Here is a 20,438-nt window from a genome sequence, read left to right on the forward strand (position 1 = left end):
TTAAAGCCCTGTGGAGAAGGATGGATTACTGCGCAAACACAATCTCTGCTTTGGAAAGATGTTGGGATGTCCATTCCTTCATGCCAAGTAGAATATGGTATCTCAGTATTCCCTTGTTGCTTTCATTTGGCATTTGGACTTTCTAAAATCCCTCAGCCCTAATGTGAACATAAAGTCACTGGGAGTGGAATCATGCTGGAAAAGTCTCTTATGGCTATTACCTGTTTTATCAGTCCACAGGGGTTTTGTCAGTCTCCACTTCGTTATCTGTTTCCTCCAAAGGGAATTACTTGAATTCAGCAGCTTGAGACAGTTAAGCATATGAAACAGACTGTTGTGTGGGCGACTGAAGTAATCTAGCCTGTCTCTCCCCAGCAGAATTCTTGCTGGACAAGAGGTGGCATATGCTATGGCCAGTCTGGAGCCACATGTTTCAGATTGGTTTGGCAGGCTCAGGCTATATACATTAGTGAGGGTTTTCCAGTATTTGCCTCTGCCAGGAACTTATGTAGCTTTTTTTCTGTGCTCAATTGATGACTTTCATTAAACTTTTGAGAACCTAAAATATGAGACATCTGCTCTCAAATTAAGCTGATACTGGCCCATACACTTGAAAGCTTGGTGAACACTGAGTACAAGCTTTGAAAATACTAATTATTGCTCTGATGGATCTTGGCATCCTTGAGGTGGAGTTGAAGGGATAGAGGTAAAGGTTAGTGCCTGCTTTTTGTTCTTTCATCTTTTAGTTTCTGTCTGGAAGGTGGACATGGTAGCATCCAGCATGAAACTCTTAAGTCATCTGCTACAACTTGTAATGCTGCTATATGTCTTGCAAGAGTCAGGGATTTTCTTACTTCAGCTGCAGCAGCAGTGCAGTTATGTGACAACATCAAGGTGTGGGGCAGGGGGGATGACATCCTACTTGGGGGGGGGGGGGGGAAGTCTGCAAATTTGTATGCTAAAAGCAGTGAAAAGGCAACCTCACTATTTTGGTTGCCACAAACCAATTTCACCATACTTTCGTTGGGTCTTGTAGCGTGATTCTGTAGCTCCTCAAGCAGAAAAAATCCTTCATGATCCTTCATTCAGCATTCCACTTACAATATTGTTTTATTAAGATACTTACAATTCATTGGTCAGTCATTGTGAATAGCTCATAGTTCTTTTTTTGTGTACTTCCTGAAATACTGCTATTTGATTACTATTTTTTTTTCTTACTTGGAAGTGGCCAATTGCTTTGAGACCAGCAATTAATGTGCCTGTAAAAGATAATATGAATTGGAGCAACTGTTGGTAGTGAGCAGACTGTGAAAGCACAAGTTGAAACACTTCTCATAATGTTCTTTTATTTGAAAAATGATTACACAATTCCAAGAAATTATTGTGGGATTTTACACTGAGAATAACTGGATTTAAATAGTGTAAGACAAAGAGGAGGGCAAATAAGATGAGGAAGAGAATATGGGAAGGGAGAGGAACACCTGGAGAAAAAGATTGTGTCCTACTCCAATATTTCAGAGGAGATATCCTGGTCAACCTAATGGGCATTATTAACATATCCCTGCCCAGGAATTTTACCAGGTTGCTGGTGGTCAGTGCTCCACAGACTGGCTGGAGCTGAAGCCAAGGACCATCATGTTCACAGTTGGTGATAGGCCTGTCCATCATTTTATCTGCAGCTGTCACAGTTTTGTGGAAATAAATGAAAACTTTGTGTAAAAGCTATTACGATCTGGTGTTTGAAATTGGTATCTGATAATAGGAATATAAATTCATTATTGCAGTATTATGATTAAAATGCAAGGTGTGAGGGTCTCCTGTTCATCGCTTTGTTCCACTGATATTCTAGAAATACCCGAGACCTGCTCAGGGCTTGAGATCCCCTTGTTACTTGTCAAACATGCATAGAAAAAAAGGTCTTTATGTGTATTTCAGACCTACAGTTCAGTGTCTTAGGATGTCCCAAAGTGTTAGTGACTTCATTTGAATTGCACCTCAAGCTGATGTTTGTTCTTGCAATATGCTGTGTACCTGTGTAATGGTTATTACAAAACATCATAAATTTAAGCTGGTAAATTTAGAATCTGTGTACCAATGATTATCAAAGAATGTTTACCTCAATTTTCAGCTCTTGCTACAATAATTGGAACAAAAAAACAATGGCTTGAAATTTTGTCACAAGCTTCATTGCAGAAAAAAGTACTGGAAGAGATTGGGAAAGGTTATCTTGCTTAGTCAAAGAATTATGTCATTGAATGGTTGATGCTGGAATTGCCCCTTAAAGCTCATCCAGTTCCAACCCCACGCCATGGGCAGGAGCACCTTCCACTAGGCCAGGTTGCTCAAATCCCTGTCCAGCCTGGCTTTGAACACTGCCAGGGATGGGGCAGCCACAGGTTCTCTGAAGAAAAGCTCTGCCTTCTCTTCTGTGGCAGAAGAAGCCACTGGTGTCTTCTGTGCCAGTGCTTCACCACCCTCATGGGGAAGAACTTCTTCTTTACATCTAACTTGAACTTCCTCTGATTAAGCTTGAACCCATTACCCCTTGTCCTATCCCTACACACTGTTGTCAAAAGTCCCTCTCCAGCTTTCTTGAAGACCCTCTTTAAGTACTGCAAGGCTGTTCTGAGGTCTTCCAGGAGCCTTCTCTGGGTTGAACAAGCCCAGATCTCTCAGCCTTTCTCCATAGGAGAGGTGCTCCAGCCCTCTGAGCATCTTTGTGAGCTCCTCTGGACTCACTCCAAAAGGTCCGTGTCCTTTTTGTATTGGGGACCGCAGAGCTGGATGCAGTACTCCAGGTGGGGTCTTAAAGAGAGTGGAATAGAGACTCCTTCAGACTTTCTGTGCTGCAGGCACCCATTTGGCAGGTCATGTTGAGCTTCTTGTCAACTGAAATCCGCAAGTCTTTCTCCTCAGGGCTGCTCATAATCCAGTCTCTGCCCAGCCTATAATTGTGCTTGAGGTTACCCCAAACCAGGTGCAGGTTCTTGCACTTGGCCTTGTTGAACTTCATGAGGGTGGCAGTATCCCACCTCTCCAGCCTGCTCAGGTCCCTCTGGATCCCATCCCTTCTCTCCAGCATGTCAGCCACACCACACAGCTTGGTGTCATTGGCAACCTTGCTGAGGGTGTGCTTGATCCAGTGCCCATGTCGCCAACAAAGATGTTGGATACTTTGCCTCCAGCTAGTAACTCCTAAGCCTAAATCCTTAGCAAGTGTTGAGCACTTGTTTAGCAACTGTTAAGAGCTTTCAGTGAGAGGCGTATTGCAAAAGTAGTCTCTCATCTGTTGCTGTAAATGCATGAGATTTACAGAAAGAATTCTTCCAGTATGTGTTTTCAGTAATTCTGTGTCAAATACTTTTGCTAACTGTTAGTAGGCTTTTAATATGCATGTAGGTGGTGTTACTACCTCCAACATTCAGTGAAACTTTTAATGATTTGCTTAATAATTGATCTATAGCTTTGGGATCATTTAGATTTTTGTGAGAGATGATAGAGTAGAATATATTTAGCTGCTTAGTTTAATCATCCCTATCTGTGGGTTTTGTAGGTGAAGAGCAGCATGAAGGAATAGAGCTAGTGAGAGAACCTCTTCTAGAAAATTACCCCCCTTAGCAGAAATCTGGAGAAAGCTTTAATTAACTTATTAATTCAATGCATAAGTGTCTGTAAAGCGTTTCCTGAGCAGTAACAGTCGTTACCTTTCATAACTGTGTGCAGTTATATGGACCTTATATTTGCATGTATTTCCCTATTTGCCAATAGATTTATTTCTCAGCTTGTTTCCCTCTGTCCTGAAGCTTTTACTGGCACATTTACATTGTGCAGTTAGTGCAATTACACTTTGACACCATTTAATCATTTGAAGTGAGTGTTGGTCTTTAAGCTTGAAAAAACGATTGTTGGTGCCACAAAGATTTTTGTATGCTGAGTCTCAGAGGTTCTGAAAGGATCTCTAGGTCCTGCCCCCATTATGGCTCTCTGCTGTGGCAGCTATGCTCTGTATTTATTAATCAAGGAAAACTGTTTCTTTCAATCAAGGTTGCTGTTTCTTTCCAAGTCGATACTGCTTCTGTGTTGAGGTGATGTCTCTCTTGTGTTCTCTGAAAGACTTGCTGGACTAATAAAAAGGCAACCTAGAGATGTAAACCTGGGAAATCTTAACAAATAAGGAATTAAGTCTTAGTGAGGTACATTAGAATAGCAGTTGTCCTATTATAGTCTTGTTTCAAATACCAGAATACGATTTTGTCTTTGCTATATCCATATCTATAGAGACCAGTTTCCTTTGATGGGTAGTATGAAGTACCCTTTTAATGAGGAAAAACAGGCTGAAAGCATTCACTTGTCATCACATATAAAATTGTTAGGCTCTTTCTGATGTACCTAGAAATCAACTGTAATGATATCTCTGAAATCCTGGCGCTTTTAACTGTAAATCAAATGTATTGCTCGCTTGCTGGAAAAAACAGAGAAACCGAAGAAACCTAAACCCAAAGTCTTTGCTAGGATACAAGTTCCTATGAGGGTTAGGAACTTAATATAAATTCAGAGAAAACCATGTGTTTGGAGTCTAAACTGTGAAAATGGTAGGTACTGGGTACTTCTGAACTAGAAACAAACTAGTGCCACCTGGGGTTTTCATTAAAAGCAAAACAAAAAGTCCTAGTGTATGAGTTTACCTAGCCTTGTAATAATATGTTACGATACACTGCTTTTCCTGATTGTAGTAAAGGTGTGTATATAGTGAAATGAATTTGATTATACCATTTTTGTGGAAGCTGTATACAATAGACATATTCTTTTATTCAACAGGCAATCAGCTGTAAAGGTCAGCACAGTATCTCTTACACGTTATCCAGAAACCAGACTGTTGTAGTGGAGTATACTCATGATAAAGATACAGACATGTTTCAGGTAAGACTCTATGCAATATATACATTGTTTTTTAAAAGCAACATATGGAACCACAGTTCTGCATTACATTATTCTGGGTGTCCTCTCTGATCCGTGGAATTTCCATGGTTGAACCCAGTTGCATTAATATGGGAGCGCTTTGCAGTTTTAGATTCTCTGCTCTTCTCAAACCAGCACCTACATGTTAATATCCTTATTGCTCTCACTGTACTCCCCTTTTTCTGCAAGGACAGCATAGCAGTTTGACAAATATCACCAGAAATAAATGTGTGCTCTGTTTGAATTTGTAAATAAGCAGAAGAATACACCCCTCACCCTCAGTTAATCAAGTAGCTGGAGTAAAAAGGAAGTGGATAGGAGTAGGACATAGGATGGGGAAGGAGTAAGGTAAAAGCAAAGGTAGGGAAGGGAATGTGAGAGCTGTGCACTAAAGGAGACAAACTAGTGATAGAATGATAAAGAAAGCCATTCCTGGATGGTGTGCAAATATACCAAATAGTGTAGAGGACTGTGCCGAGTTTCTCTAGGCACATGTTTTTCTAACATGTTTTCTCTCCCCTGTATGCATTTGTGTTTTTCAGAATCTAACATTCTGAAAACTGACTTTTTTTTGTGCAGTGCTTTATTTTATATATGAGAGACCAGAAATTCCGCACAAACTTAGACCTCCAGCTTGGAAAAAAACACAACCTTTTCCAGTCTAGACTAATCAGGTTTGTCTTGTCAGTGACCTCCATGATTAGACCATCTTATCGTGAATTATCCCTCCTCATTCAGTCTTTCCTATTTAGAAGGGTGTGTAGTTGAGTTCTTGACAGATAATCTTATCAAGATGTCTGTGCTTCATGTGGCTTCTGTGTTTTTTTGCTCTATATAAAATCTAGTGTGACTTTGGAATGGTTAGGTCTAAGTAGGGTTCGATTAAAAAAAAAAAAAAAAAGAATTCTTGTTCATTTGCTGCTTCACAAAGGATTGCACAGCCAGAGTGAACTGAAATAGGTTTTCTTATGTTGACTGGTAAAAGAAAAATTTAACCCATCCTTTTGGTTACTGTGTGATATTTGTTTATCTTTACAATATTCTTCTGTGCCTTTATTGGCTTCAGTGAAACTTTCCTGTATGCAAATTCATGGAATCATCAAATGGTTTGGGTTAGAAGGGACCTTAAAGATTATCCAGTTCTAACCCCCTGCCACAGGCAATGACACCTTTCAGTAGAGCAGGTTGCACCAAGCGCCGTCCAACCCAGCCTTGAACACTGCCAGGGATGCGGCAGCCACTGCTTCTCTGAGCAATCTGTTCCAGTGTCTCACCACCCCCATAGTGAAGACTTTCTTCCTAATATCTAATCCAAATCCTTCCCTCTGTCAGATTAAAGCCATTCCCCCTTGTCCTATCCTTACAGGCCCTTGTCAAAGTCCCTCTAAAGCTTTCTTGAAGACCCCCTTAGGTAGTGGAGGGAAGCCTTTCCAAAGAAATGGTCAGTGGGACAGGTTGTTTTCCAAAACCTATGAGTATCTCGTGTTTTTGGATGCTACAGGCAGAAGAGCTCTGTGCACTCCAGCCAGTCACTGACATAGAGAGCAATACCCCCTCCTTGTTTCCCCAGCCTGTTCTTCCTGAAGAGCCTGTATTCTTCCATTCCAGCACTCCAATTGTAGGAGGCATCCCCCCACCTCTTCATGATGCCAATAAGGTCATAAGCCTTTAGGCATGTGCATGCCTCTAACTCCTCTTGCTTTTCACCCATCCTATGTGCATTGGCATAGAGGCATTTAATTTGGGCCCATCAATTAAGCTGTCAGGAATGGCTGGAAGTCCTTTCTGTTGTTCTTTAGCTGCTGTCCTACAATCGTTTTTCAGGCTCTGGGCATCTCCTGCTGGTACCAGGATGGAACTAGCAGGAGCAGGATGGATTGAAGTTCCCCTTCCCTGGCAACTCTGTCTAGTTTAAAGCCCCCTTTGCCAGCTTGGCAAGTCTGTATCTGAAGATGCTCTTCTGTGTCTTTGACAAGTGGTCTCCAGCAGACCAGGTTACTCAAAGTGAGTCCCATGATCTAAGTAGCTGAATCCCTGGCTGTAGCACCAGTCCTGTAACCATTTGTTGATTTGTCAGATTCAACTGGCCCTTTCAAACCCTTTCCATTCAACTGGGAGAATTGATTAGAAAACTACCTCAAAACAAAACAAAAAACCACAAACCAACATTTTGAAAAGCTGTTTTTGAAAGCTGGAATTAAAGAGTTGCATTACAGCTGCTTTTCTGGTCATATATAGACAGCTCTTTTCTTGATTGTGCAATATCCTAGTGGTGCTTACAGCTTTTACTTGGGGGGTACTGGTAGAGAATTAGGTCGGTTGGGGTGCTGAGCTGTCATTCTAATAAAATCTAGCAGTCTGAGTCAAGGAGATACGTAATAGGTAAAGCAGTGCTCCACAGGTCCAAGTGACCCTTGTCTAAGGCAGCAGGTTAAGGCAGCTAATTAAGGATGTTTTGGATCTAAAGTAGAAGTTTGACTTAGCAAGGAATGGGCTGGTTAATTATGGAGTAGCCCAGCTAACAGAGTATCTCCCCTTGCTTCCCTCTGAGACCCACTGGTGCTTGGTAGTGGAGGAATTTGCACAGGGTCATACACAGAGACGGCTTGGCCTGGCTGCCTAACCCAGAGACCTACTATACTTCCACAGCTGGCATTGGAGTGTACATCCCTTGCTACACCTCACAAGCACAGCTTGTGCTTTCTTCTTCCAGCAGCTCCTGGGTGCCCAAGGAAATTTCACAAAAGCCCTAATTTTGGTCCGTGTACTAATTCACCTGTGTGACTGCCTATGGTTCAGACAGTTATCTGCCATACGTTTATAGTTAGGTGACTAGTTTAGCTTGTAATGGGTAAAACTATCCCATCTCAACAGTAAAACTTTTTTGAGCTGAATCTTGTGTTGATAAAGTGTCTGAGTCCCCCTGGTCCCCCCCTCAAATAGCTAATATGTCAAGAGTTAAGGCTTACATATTGCTTTGAATTTCTCTTTCCAGTGCAGTCTGTTTCTTCTGTCTTGATGTGTAGACTGTCTTGCTGTGACTTGATCTCAGCTTGACCTCTAGCAGTATGTCCTGGTTCATGTTTCCACTCTCTGTGGCTGTCTTCTCAGGATTGTGTTCCACACATTGGCCTAGAGGGGCTGATAGCTGTGAGAATTGGCAAAGGAATAGTTTGGTAGACTGAGACAGTATTTTGCTGCTCAAGCAATGCCAGAGAGTAGCTAAAGAGGCTTCCATTATTTAGAGAAGCCGTTAGATTTTAATTATACTCAGTAACCTTATTGTGAACTGTCAGATTATTTGAGGACTGATTTGTGCAGCCCAGTGGTACATGATGACAAATTACATGTCCTCTGTTGATCCAGACAGTAATGTCTTACTGCTGATCTGGCATCACTTGAATAGGCAATCCTTGGATTTTGCTGTTTTCTTTTGAAATGTATGTGCTTTTGTAGAACACTAGCAAGGATGGGGAAGCTGAAAAGGGAAAGATAATGCCTGGACCACAGAATTACCTTGAAGCTTAAGGCCCCTTCTTGGCTGCTGCTGCCACATGTTATCTTGGGCAAGTAACTTAATGTTGTTTTGTTGTTTTTTTTTAATCTTCATCTTCCCCTCTGTGAAGTAGGATAGTAGTTGTGCTTGACTTCACTAAGGTAACCATAGTAAGAAATGTGAGAAGCTTAGAATGGTGGTTGCTAGTAACACCTTAGTCAGTGGGACCTGAAATAGGGCAAAGGGACAGCAAGGGTCTTTGCTTGGTCAGGATACTATTTCTAACCTGTGAATAACATGAAAGCAGGAGAAGTGATGTGTTGATGACTTGTATTCTGCAGTTTTTCCAGAAACAAATGGGAAAACTGTAAAGATTACAAACCCAGAATAGCTTCTTATTTTATGTTTTCCAATTTTATAACCAAGAAGAAGCATAAGTAGATGCTTCAGAAGTAAGGCATATATGGAAAATGTGGGGAGACTATGTAACTGTTGTTATATATAAGTACCATGCAGCTGCTTGCTCCCTCACTTCCTCCAGTGGTATGGGGAGAACTGGAAAAAGGTAAAACCCTTGGGTTGAGGTAGTAACAGTTTAGTAATTACAAATATAAGGAGAAAGAGGAGTAAAAGCCAAGAAAAGACAAGTGATGCACAATACAGTTGCTCACCACCTGCTGACTAATACCCAGATCAACCTGAGATCAGTCACTTCCAGGTGACTCCCCCCAGTTTCTATACTGGGCATGATGTGCTGTGATATGGAACACCTCTTTGGCTAGTCTGGGTCAGGTGTCCTGTCTCTGCTCCATCCTGGCTTCCTGTGCCCCTCCTCACTGGCAGAGCATGAGACTGAAAAGTCCTTGGTCTCAGAGTAAGTGCTACTGAGCAACAACTAAAAACATTGGTGTATTATCAGTGTAATTCTCAGACTGAAGTTGAAAACACAGCTCTACCAGCTGTGAGGAGTTAAAGAACTGTTAAAGCTGAAACCAGAGCAACAAGGGACAGTAAGGAAGCTCAGAAGGCATTGAGGAGCAGTGTTCAGGCTCTCTAAATACCAGTTTTATTGACATTTTCTATAATAAAATGAAAATGACCATTTTTTCGTGCATAAACTTAGCAGTTAATAAAGTGTTTAAATCACCATGAATCACCAGATGTCCTGGACATCTCTATGATTCTGCTCTTATGTGCTAAACTGTTGTTCTTCTGTGTTGTGTGTGGTTTGGGTTTTGGTTTTTAAACTGTAATTCTGTAGTGAAATTTGTGTACAAATGCTACTGTATACCTTTATCTTGGTAATATCTAGATCAGATTTCTTCATGAAATAACAAAAAGAGAATGTACTAATGCATTCCATCTGCCATCTCCTAGAGTCTACATGCTGTGACATCTATATGCTGCTAATAATGAAGATTTTTTTCATTAGAGTTCAATAACAATTCTGTTCATGATGCATCAGTTAGAGCAGAACCTGCTCCTTCATGGCTTGATTGGATGAGAATGGGTTGATTATACCTGTTTGTATCATTATAAAAGGAAACAAAATGTGTAGCCTGTACCCTTAATAACTACAAGTTTATACAAGAAGCAGGTACATCCAATATGTAAAATTGATTTTATTTCTTTTTCTGAAGAACAGTCTTTCAGAAGATGCATGGTCCAATTCTCCCTATCATCAAAGTAAAAATCTGAAGTCCAAGAATCTGTAGCTGTTAAATTATCTGCTGGCAGGTTGCCTGGTTTTGCCTTGTCTTAGGAGTGAATGTTTTTAATAGCACTTCTTTGATTGACAGTAGATACTAGCAAATTGAGTGACTGTCTGGCTTTTACACAGCTTTGAACAATAACCTGTAGTGTAGACAACAGAAGTGGTCTTATGCATCAGCAGAAAGGTTTATGGTTTGTTGTTGCGTCGTTGTTTAAATCAGAACCACGCAGCCCTCTCTCTCACTCCCCCCCACTTTCTTCCCCCTGCCCCCGCTCCCGGAGGGATGGGGAGGAGAATTGAGAGCATGTAACTCCCACAGGTTGAGATAAGAACAGCCCAGTAACTAAGGTATAACACAAACCACTACTGCTAACACCAATAATAATAATGATAAGGAAAGTAACAAGGGAAGAGAATACAATATCACCCATTGATATGCAGCCCAATCGAGCAGTGAGCCAGCCCTTCCAGGTAACTCTCAGTTTACATCCTGGGCATGATGTACTGTGGTATGAAATACCTCTTTGGTCAGTTTGGGTCAGGTGTCCTGTCTCTGCTTCCTTCTGGCTTCCCCTCCTCCCTGGCAGAGCATGAGACTCAGAAAGTCCTTGGTCAGACTAAACATTTGAGCAGTAGCTGAAAACATCGGTGTTATGGGCGCTGTTCCCAGACTGAAAGTCAAAACCACAGCACTGCACCAGCTACGAAGAAGGAGAAAAAATGACTGCTAGTGCTGAACCTAGGACATATTGGAAGTGGCTTTGTGAAATAATATATATGACACAGTTAACAAGAAAATTCCCAAAATACAGACTAAAACTACTGGAAAGAAGACAGTTCTCTGTGCTATAGAGGAAAATGGAATTAAAATGGGTAAAGTCTGCAAAGAGTAGCTTTGAATAGTGGAACCAAGTCTACAGTGACTAATCTGACCGCAAAGTCAGATGAGTTAAACTTCTTGGTAGGTAAATGCTGATAGCATCAAGTTCTTCATTTGTTCCTGAGGGACTTTCTTTTTTTTTTTTTTTTTTTGATGATCTCAACCTCAGAATTTTTATTTGGTATACAGAATGAAGAAATTGCCATGAGAAGGCCACTTCTTAAAATAATTTATAGTATTAAATTGTAGCACAATACATTGTAATACAGATCCTGTAGAAGGCTTTTTCAGTAAGAGGGGTGCAGGGGGAGCAAACAAAACCCCAAGCAAACAAAAGCAAACCCAGTATTTGAAAGATCTTAAGATCCTTTCTAGCCGTAACTGTTCTATGATTCTATGAATGAGGTACATATAATATTTTAAGGAACCAAGTAATTATATAGATTTTAATGCTTACATATGACGTGAAGCAGCCAGATTTCATGTTGACTGGTTAATATGATATGAGGAAGATTGGGAGCACACATTAGTGTGTTTGTCATCATTTAAGGGAAATTAAGGCAGGGTTTTCTCTTAATTGCATTTAAAAGCTGAGTCATCTGTTTGAGAGACTGCAATAGGCAGAAACTTACAAACAAATGCATTTCATGTTCGTTTCTGATTATCCTTTAAGAGACTTCACATACAGATACAGTCAAAAATTATGAATAAGCTTCCTGCTGCTGGTCAGTGCTGACTCTTAGCAGGAATTGGATGGGAAATAGAAGTGTGTTGGAAACAATACTGTATTAGAGTAATACTGTATTGTAGAATATAGCTTTAAGTTTTAGCTTCAGCTTGTCAAGTTACATAAATCAGAAATGTCCCATATTAAACAGTTTCTAAACTCTGTTTCTTGGGTATTCTAGTAGTCACTTTGTGTGAAAAATTGAAGTGCATACTTTTGATTAGGCCTTTCTTAGTATTTCCTCAGCACTTTTATCTGCAGCAAGCTGATCACATCTTATACTTGGGTTGAGACTCCTGATGTGGAGAAAGTAACTGGATGTGTCACTTCAGACATGAATTTCAACACGTCTTTAACACTGCAAAGTAGAACTGAGAAGTATGGGAGTGATCCCTGTATTGTTGCTCTCAGTTCAGTTGTGACAAGGCTTAAGTATTAATAATATCACTTCCCTTGATGCTTGAATAATGTTTCTTTACAGTAAATCTAGTTTGCAGAGATGTATGTTAATGATGAAAACATACATATCTTCCCATAGCTGGCCTTGCAGAGCAAGAAGCTAAGAGGAATGTAACTTCTTGGGACAATGAGATCATGTTTAGTCAGGAGGTTATTTTATATAAATGTAGATGCCTGATATTGCAGGTAGTTTCATGTGAAAAATATTCTTAATTTTCTTCTGTTTGAACACAAGGTGTGTATAAAATTAATATTCTTTTCCACTCCTTGTTCCTCTGCTCCACTTTCCTTGTTATGCAAAAAGTTGGTATAATGCTAATTTCCCTGTAGAAGTATCGATGTTATGCAAAAAGTTGGTATAATGCTAATTTCCCTGTAGAAGTATCGATGTGTCTTCCTGTACATTTGGTTGGCATTCAGATTCCTCTGTCCATTTTAAATCAAGTTTTCTGCTCTAGCTGCCTCGATATTTTCAGGTTTAGAAAGTTGTAGATGGCAAGAATGAAAAATATTCTTGTCTACTGATCAGCTGTGTTGTCTTTCTGCTGAAGTTTAACTTCTTCAGTTATGCATGTGCATAATTAGGAATAAATTAAATCATACAGTGGGTTTTTCCTGAAAACTCTTCTATTCTGGAGCTACAAATTCTGAAAACATGAGGGTGGGTGTTTTTGTTATGATGTATTTAAATAACTGAGTTCTGGGTCTAAAAAAAAGTGCCTTATTTTCATGCAACCTAACTTGGAACTAGAAATGTGAATAAAACTTGTCATTTCAAGCTATTGCTTTGGGGTTTTTTAATTTCTAGAATGTAGTGATAAGTAGCTTGCTGTGGTTGGATTACGAAAGAGCAAGGTGATAACACATCCCTGTTGACAATACTCTAGCAAACAGTTAATTGCAGCTATGTTGGGCAAGCATGTGTACATCCATCGTAGTAAGTGAAAATTTATCATGCCATATCAGTGATGCCTGCCTAGGACAAATACGAAAATACAGATTAGTCTCCGTTTGGCTCTTGCCAGCCAAAAATCTAGTAGGCAGTAGTTTAGCAATGTCATCAGCATTAACTTGGCAAATTTGTATCCTTAATGCTTGATATTTCTAAGACTATTCCTAATTTTACTGTTATGTTAAATTTTTTTTCAGGTTGGGAGATCAACAGAAAGCCCCATAGACTTTGTAGTAACAGATACTATTTCTGGAAGTCAAAATAACGATGAAACCCAGATTACCCAAAGCACCATATCCCGTTTTGCATGCAGGATTGTCTGTGACAGGAGCCCACCATATACAGCAAGGATTTTTGCAGCTGGATTCGACTCATCTAAAAATATATTTCTTGGTGTAAGTAATAACAGTTATGGTATGTATGAACAAACTCTGTTTTTTATTCTCTTACTTTCAAGCCCCACAATTTCCTTGTACTAGTTGATAACTTATCCTGTCGTGAGACTTCAATGATTTCAGTATACCAGCTGCAGTGTTAAGTAGAAATGGCAGTTTTATGTGCCTGATTTGTTACCAGTGTGGACTCGTGGTCATAACAGTCTTCAGCAATGAAACTCTATTTTTTAGTAATTGTTAGTGGATTTTCATTAGGTTTATTTGATATATTCTTGTTAGCCATTATGAGTAAGCTGCTGTTGCAGTTGAGAGCAATGCAGGAGCAGATCAACTGCATTATGGAAAAGGATGTGCCTTTACTATAGTATTCCAGTAACTAGGAGTATCCTACTGACTTTAAGCCCTGAAGTCTTACCTGACCTGCAGTCAGGGGCACTCAGCGGAGTTTAAAATAATATTTTAAGAGAGAATAGTAATTGAAGATGCATAAGCAGTCTGGCCCAAGGTATTAAAAGTGCCTTTTTTTTGTCTTTGTAAATCTAAGTATTGCCAGCTGGTGAGGAAGTGTGTGTTAGGCACCACTAGTAAAACACTCAGCATGTAAAACTTCTCCAGTCCATTCAGTTTTAGACAGACTTTTTCTGTGCTGGGGTGATTGTCACATGCAGGAAAAAGCGGCAAAGTGGAAAAATCCTGATGGCCATATGGATGGATTGACAACTAATGGGGTGCTGGTTATGCATCCAAAAGGAGGGTTCACAGAGGAGTCTAAACCTGGAGTTTGGCGGGAAATCTCAGTCTGTGGTGATGTGTACACTCTCCGGGAAACCAGATCTGCTCAACAAAGGGGGAAACTGGTAAGAAAAAAATAACTTGTAATTAAAACAATATAAGGGATACTTGTTTTCCTGGTTTTGAATGGAGGCAGTCATAGGGTGACTGCTGAGTGCTAGTGTTGTGGGTGGTGTGGGCACTGAAATAATATAAGTAGATACGTGTTACAGTAGATTCTGTACTGCTCTTCTGTTTATGGTTATACAGGAGAACGCTAACTTTTCTCCTGATGTTGTGTTTCCAACTGAAATAGCACAGAGTGTAAAAGCTAAATAAAGTTTGCACTTGAATCTCCATCTCTGAAATGTTCTCCTGAGACATGGGGACATCTCGAAATTAGTGCATGGGAAGCTGGCTTTTGCAGTACTCTCTTAAAAGGAGAGTCCCCTTGCATGCAAACCAAGTTTGCATAACACAGCTTCTGTTTGATTTACCTGCCACTAGGAAGATAAGAGGAGCCCTGCTAAGTATATTCCTGGTTTATTCTTTGAAGCAGGATGGGCTTTGCTGCCACAGGGACTTGTGGCATGCATAACTGGGAAAGGGGTTCCTATGAAAGCATGTTTCTGCTTTTCATAGAATCATAGAATGGTTAGGGTTGGAAAGGACCTTAAGATCATCTAGTTCCAGCCCCCCTGCCATGGGCAGGGACACCTCGCACTAAACCATGTTGCCCAAGGCTCTGTCCAACGTGGCCTTGAACACTGCCAGGGACAGAGCATTTTACCATCTGGGCAACCTGTTCCAGTGCTTTACTACCCTCACAGTAAAAAACTTCTTCCTTATATCTAACCTGAACTTCCCCTGTTTAAGTTTAAACCCATTACCCCTTGTCCTATCACTACAATCACTCCTGAAGGATCCTCCTCTGGCATCTTTGTAGGTCCCCTTCAGATGTTGGAAGGCTGCTATGTCTTTCTATAGAGGATGGGAAGGAATTTCCATAGCTCTCGTTGTTAACCACCACCATATAGAAGTAGCCCAGCAAAAAACATAGGTAGCTGTATTTCCAGTGAGGCAGATGACCTTCCCCAGAAGTCCTCTTTGGCTTCTAGGTAGGTTAGAATGCTGTCCTGCCTGCAGACCTGGAAAAGCCAATTCTGCTCTGTTAGGGTTCAAGGGTCATCTTCACAGCAACTGAAGATGCCCCTTTTGTAGCTTTATAATCCAGCTAGTAGACTTGAAAGACCAAGAAAGTGTGCCTCGTGGTGGGGAATATCTTCTCTTTTTCGTGCCAAAGTTCCTTTTGTCTTGCTACCTTAAGTTCCTATTAGCTTGATGGTGTTAGAGATAGCCCACATGCAGAAAACTGGCTTTCCAGCTTTGACATTGGCTTTGCAGTAAACTGACTGCTCAGAGGAGTTAGGAAAATGGAGTTTGACTATTCTGTTCTGCTTTCAGTAGACAGTCTTCGGTACATAAATTGCTTTGTCACTTTAATGATGGCAGGCAAACATTGCCTTGGGGACTGGGACAGATGATGTTGCGATTGCACCCTTTGTATCTGGCTAACAGAACACCTTTTTAGTGCTGCTGAAGAAAGGCATACTAAAACAAATAAATTCCCTTTCCTGCATCCAAAATTACTTGAATTCTCATTTAAATAAAATTACATGGCACACTGGTATTCATGTGATCAGTGTTTGTTGATTGGGTTCATAAAACCAAATGCACTCTATATAATGAATTGAGCACATTGCATATGAGAGAGCTTTTTGCTTTGCTGTTTGTGCAGGAATTATCTGAAAAGTGCATAAAATCAAGGCTTCTCTCATTTCTCCTACAACTGCTGAATTTTTCTGCTGGATATGCTTTACACTGGTAACCTCTTATCTGTAGTCTGTATTGTACCATCTAGGTGTTTTGTGCAAGGATGATGCACAGTTAATCTCCAAATTTAAACTGGATTTAAATGTAAATGCCAAATTGGTTGTCATGCATAGTGTTCTTAAGTAGACATGATGATTTCATGTGACCTACTTTGTGTATTTCTATTTGGCTATTTGTTTTGCCTTAGTGGTATTTTCTATGTATTTTCTATGCATAAAGCCAGCATATGTCTGTTTTCCCCTTAAATTTCATAAAGAATCTTCTTAACATATATTCATTGTTACTGAACTGGTAGTAATATTAGAAGATGCTTATATGCTTGTGACATTAAAATAAAGAATATTTCAGCAAAATACAATGTGTGTTCGGCATAATCCCTTGAAAATATTTTAAGTACCTGTATTTGGTCAGATGAGAGAAATCTTTAGGCAGTGCACATTGGGGCTATATTTGCATGCAATAGTTCATTAAATAAAAGGCCTAACTAGTTGGGATGGTTAATTGTTCAGAAGTTGAGCCTGTGTGGCTTCAGTTGCAGAAGTTGTTACTTGAGAAATTCAACTGGTAACTCACTCTGCTCTAATGATAATCTGTGCAAGTACCTGTGCACGTAGCTTGCAGTGCATTTGTCATTTATCCCTAATGTATCTCTAGCAGAGTTTCACTGTTGATGAGGTAAACTGTGGGAGTTCATGCTCCTACAAAATGCTTTATGCTTACCACAAGCCCAAAAAAAAAAAAAAAAGTGTGTGAATGGCAGCTGGCCTATTCTGGGTGGCAGGTTTTAGTCCAAAAAGGATCTTTTGCTGTGTGAGCAGTCTCTGCCAGTCTAATGGGCAAAGAATTCCAGGGGAGCAATCTACTAATACAGCCCTTAGGGAATGGCAAATTTCCTCTTCAGTAGATCAGGACTTACCTTAACCATGACAAAGGCACACAGAGAATCAGTATTAGAGAGGAAAAGTAGCATGCCAAAAGGTAGGGGATATTTGTGAATAAGTTAGTGATTACTAATGTAATACCTTTCCCAAATTGCAGGCAGGAAGGCTATAATTATTAGTATTGATACAGCGTATAACAATTGCAAAATTAAGACAAAATTAAGACCAGTACTAGCACAGAATGAGACACCAATGCTTGTTATAATCTTAAATATAGGATAAGAGGTAAGAGGTGGATTCAGGCAAATGAAGGGGTCGCAATGAAACAATAGAAAAAAATTATCTAATGTGCTAGGGATGGTAACAGCTTGGTGAGAAAGACAATACATTTACAGAACTCAGTTGTTTGTAAAAGCTCTCAGGCTTAACTACTTGTCCTTGTTCTGCCTTTAGGTAGAAAATGAGACCAACGTCCTACAAGATGGCTCTCTCATTGACCTGTGTGGAGCCACCCTTCTGTGGAGAACGGCAGATGGACTGTTTCACACTCCAACTCAGAAACACATTGAAGCTCTGCGACAGGAGATAAATGCTGCCAGACCACAGTGTCCTGTTGGGTTAAACACTTTAGCATTTCCCAGCATCAACCGTAAAGATGTGGTAGAAGAGAAACAGCCGTGGGCATACCTCAGCTGTGGTCATGTTCATGGCTATCACAACTGGGGACATCGCAGTGACACAGAAGCAAATGAGCGGGAATGTCCTATGTGCAGAACCATTGGCCCCTATGTGCCTCTCTGGCTTGGTTGCGAAGCAGGCTTTTACGTGGATGCTGGTCCTCCAACTCATGCTTTTACCCCTTGTGGACATGTGTGCTCTGAGAAGTCTGCAAAATACTGGTCTCAAATCCCCCTGCCTCATGGTACTCATGCATTTCATGCTGCGTGCCCTTTTTGTGCAACACAACTGTCTGGGGAACACAACTGCATCAAGCTAATTTTTCAGGGTCCAGTTGACTGATACCGCTTTACAATGACCACAATAATATTTTCTTTAACAATTTACTGTGAAGATTTTGCCACTAACTCTAAATTTTACCTTTTTTTATAATGTTATTAATAGGGTGGTAGGGTGGGGATGGGGAGCTGACAAAGGAGATTGTGAGGGACTGTGGTGGAATTGGGATACATTGATACCTGGAACTTGACAGATATCAGTGTTGTTGCATGCTCAAAAGCAGCATATTCATGAAGTCTTCTTGGTCCAATTGTAGTATATTTGTAATCTTTTTATTAGTACCCTGGATCAGAAAAAGGTGTCTTAATGATTTTTTTAAGCTAAGATTTTTTAATGGAAAGGTTTTTTTCTTCTAAACTTTGACAAGCCTTTAAAACCTATTTTTCAAATCTAGAAGGAGCATACAGAATGTAACTGTCTTTAATTTGCGATATAATTTAACTTGAATAGTTTCTCAAGGAGCTAATACAGAATGTGTGGACAGCCACAGGTGAATGTTCACTAGAGATAATTGGATATGTAAGAGAAAAATCAGCTGTCTAAATTGTAGAGTATAAAAGCTATTAAAATATCTATTATGGTATAACACAGCTGGCCAAAAAGGCATCAAAGATTACTTGAAACTGAGGAAATCCTGTTTGCATTGATTTCCTTTCAGTGTAAGATAGCCACTGTTCATTATGTATGGTATATGGCTGATTTTTATTTTTCCTCCCCCTTCCCCCACTTTAACCTGCATCTGGTGAAACTGCTTTACTTTTTTTACATACTTAATTCTGGGGTTTAAGCCAGTGTTCTGTATATGTGTAGTCCAGCCTTTTTATTTCTGCTTAGCTTAGCTTGCCCTAACTGCTCCTTGCATGCCCAGGACCACTGGGCTCATTGAGATGTAGCAAGCCTTTAAAAACTGCATTAATGAAGGGGTAGTGCTGCAGCAAAACAGAAGGTTTAGGTACAACTTATACAGAACTTATTTACATAGACCTGCATTCAGGAAAGCACTTAATTTGTGTTTAGATCTAAACCCATGGATGGGACTTATTTAGATTCTCAAGTGCTTCAGTGGATTGTGGTTATATGCTGTTATAAAAAAGCAATTAGGAGTTGGGTGTTTTTTGTTTTTTTTTTTAAGCTCACTTACTAGCTGCAAGGAGAGTGTCGATTCTAGTTCAGCATTTTTGTTCAGTTTTCAACCTGCTCCCATCTGTCACCTTTTTTTGCAGATCGAGCTGTGTTTGTATCCATTATTTTTTTTCAGATGTGTGCAGATCAAACAACATTCAAATGTACCACCCTGGTGCATATGTTTGATTACATCTGAAGTGGATCACTTGAAATTCCTCACTTTTTGAGAGCTGATAAATGTTTACTATGGAAAAAATGAAATCAGAATTTCATGAGATGTACCCTGCCCACTGTTAATTTCATTTCATACAGGATGATAACGCTTTGATTTGTGATTTAGTTTGGTTTTTTTTTTCTTTTGCTTTCTGTACTTTTGGTATCTGAGGTATCAATCTATCCAGGTTGAAAAAAAAAAAATTTGGGAGAAAACTGTAACATCTTTAGACCAAATTGATCATTCAAGCTCAGTTCTGTTTAATCAACTATAGCGCTTTGCTATATTTGTGCCCTTTGTATAAATACATAATTTATATGATTTTAATATATTCTGTATATATATACTTGAATTGGCCTGTTCATATTTTGGTTGTAAAGTTGTTTAGAAGGTTAACTATAAAACATTTTACATGTCCCTTGCCAGTGGTGACGGGACGTACTTTGTCTGCTGCTGTTTTTGGTATGATTTTGCTGTATAAATGTTCAGCATTTTAATAATTTGGGAATAGCTTTTCTTTTTATGCTTTTGCTGTTCAAAAAAAGATCTGCAGCATTTCCTCTAAATATCCCAAACTGTACAGTTTTTGTCCCACTCGGTGATTGGAAATAAGGTGAATCTTGTTAATCTAAGACTATATGCTTCTTCCTAGTGCCTTTTCAATGAGATCGTCTTGTGATTCTGTATTCTGAGTCCTTACTCCCACAAGACAACCTTGTGGCTAATCACCAAGAGCAGCAGCCCAGCCAGATTGGGAAGAAATGCCTTTGGCCTTCAGTTCCTCGTTGTGGTTTCTGTCATAAACGTGAAGGTGCCTCTTCCTTGTTTATATTCAGTACAAGTTGCTCAGGTCCCATATGCATACGGCAGCATTATTTCTATTTAGCATATACCTCATCTGCGAGAGGCAGTCTCACCTCCACCAACTCCTTCCTGGACTATGTGAAACACTTCG

At 39.9% G+C, this 20,438-nt stretch overlaps 1 protein-coding gene across 3 annotated transcripts in view; it reads left to right on the top strand.

Moving 5' to 3' along the window:
- PELI2 (pellino E3 ubiquitin protein ligase family member 2) overlaps window positions 1-19,929 on the top strand; it is a 74,598-nt gene extending 54,669 nt beyond the window's left edge. For 2 of the 3 annotated variants that reach the window (XM_065685288.1, XM_065685287.1), the window contains exons 3-6: window positions 4,819-4,920; window positions 13,385-13,582; window positions 14,251-14,439; window positions 17,581-19,929. In XM_065685288.1, coding sequence (XP_065541360.1) covers window positions 4,819-4,920; window positions 13,385-13,582; window positions 14,251-14,439; window positions 17,581-18,147 — 1,056 coding nt within the window. In that variant the 3' untranslated portion in view covers window positions 18,148-19,929. The remainder of the gene's footprint in view (window positions 1-4,818; window positions 4,921-13,384; window positions 13,583-14,250; window positions 14,440-17,580) is intronic. The other variant, XM_065685289.1, reaches the window with a different exon arrangement.
- The last annotated feature ends 509 nt before the right edge of the window (window positions 19,930-20,438 follow it).

The sequence above is a fragment of the Lathamus discolor genome, chromosome 6 (assembly GCF_037157495.1).
Source record: "Lathamus discolor isolate bLatDis1 chromosome 6, bLatDis1.hap1, whole genome shotgun sequence".
In the NCBI taxonomy this organism is placed as follows: Eukaryota; Metazoa; Chordata; class Aves; order Psittaciformes; family Psittacidae; genus Lathamus; species Lathamus discolor.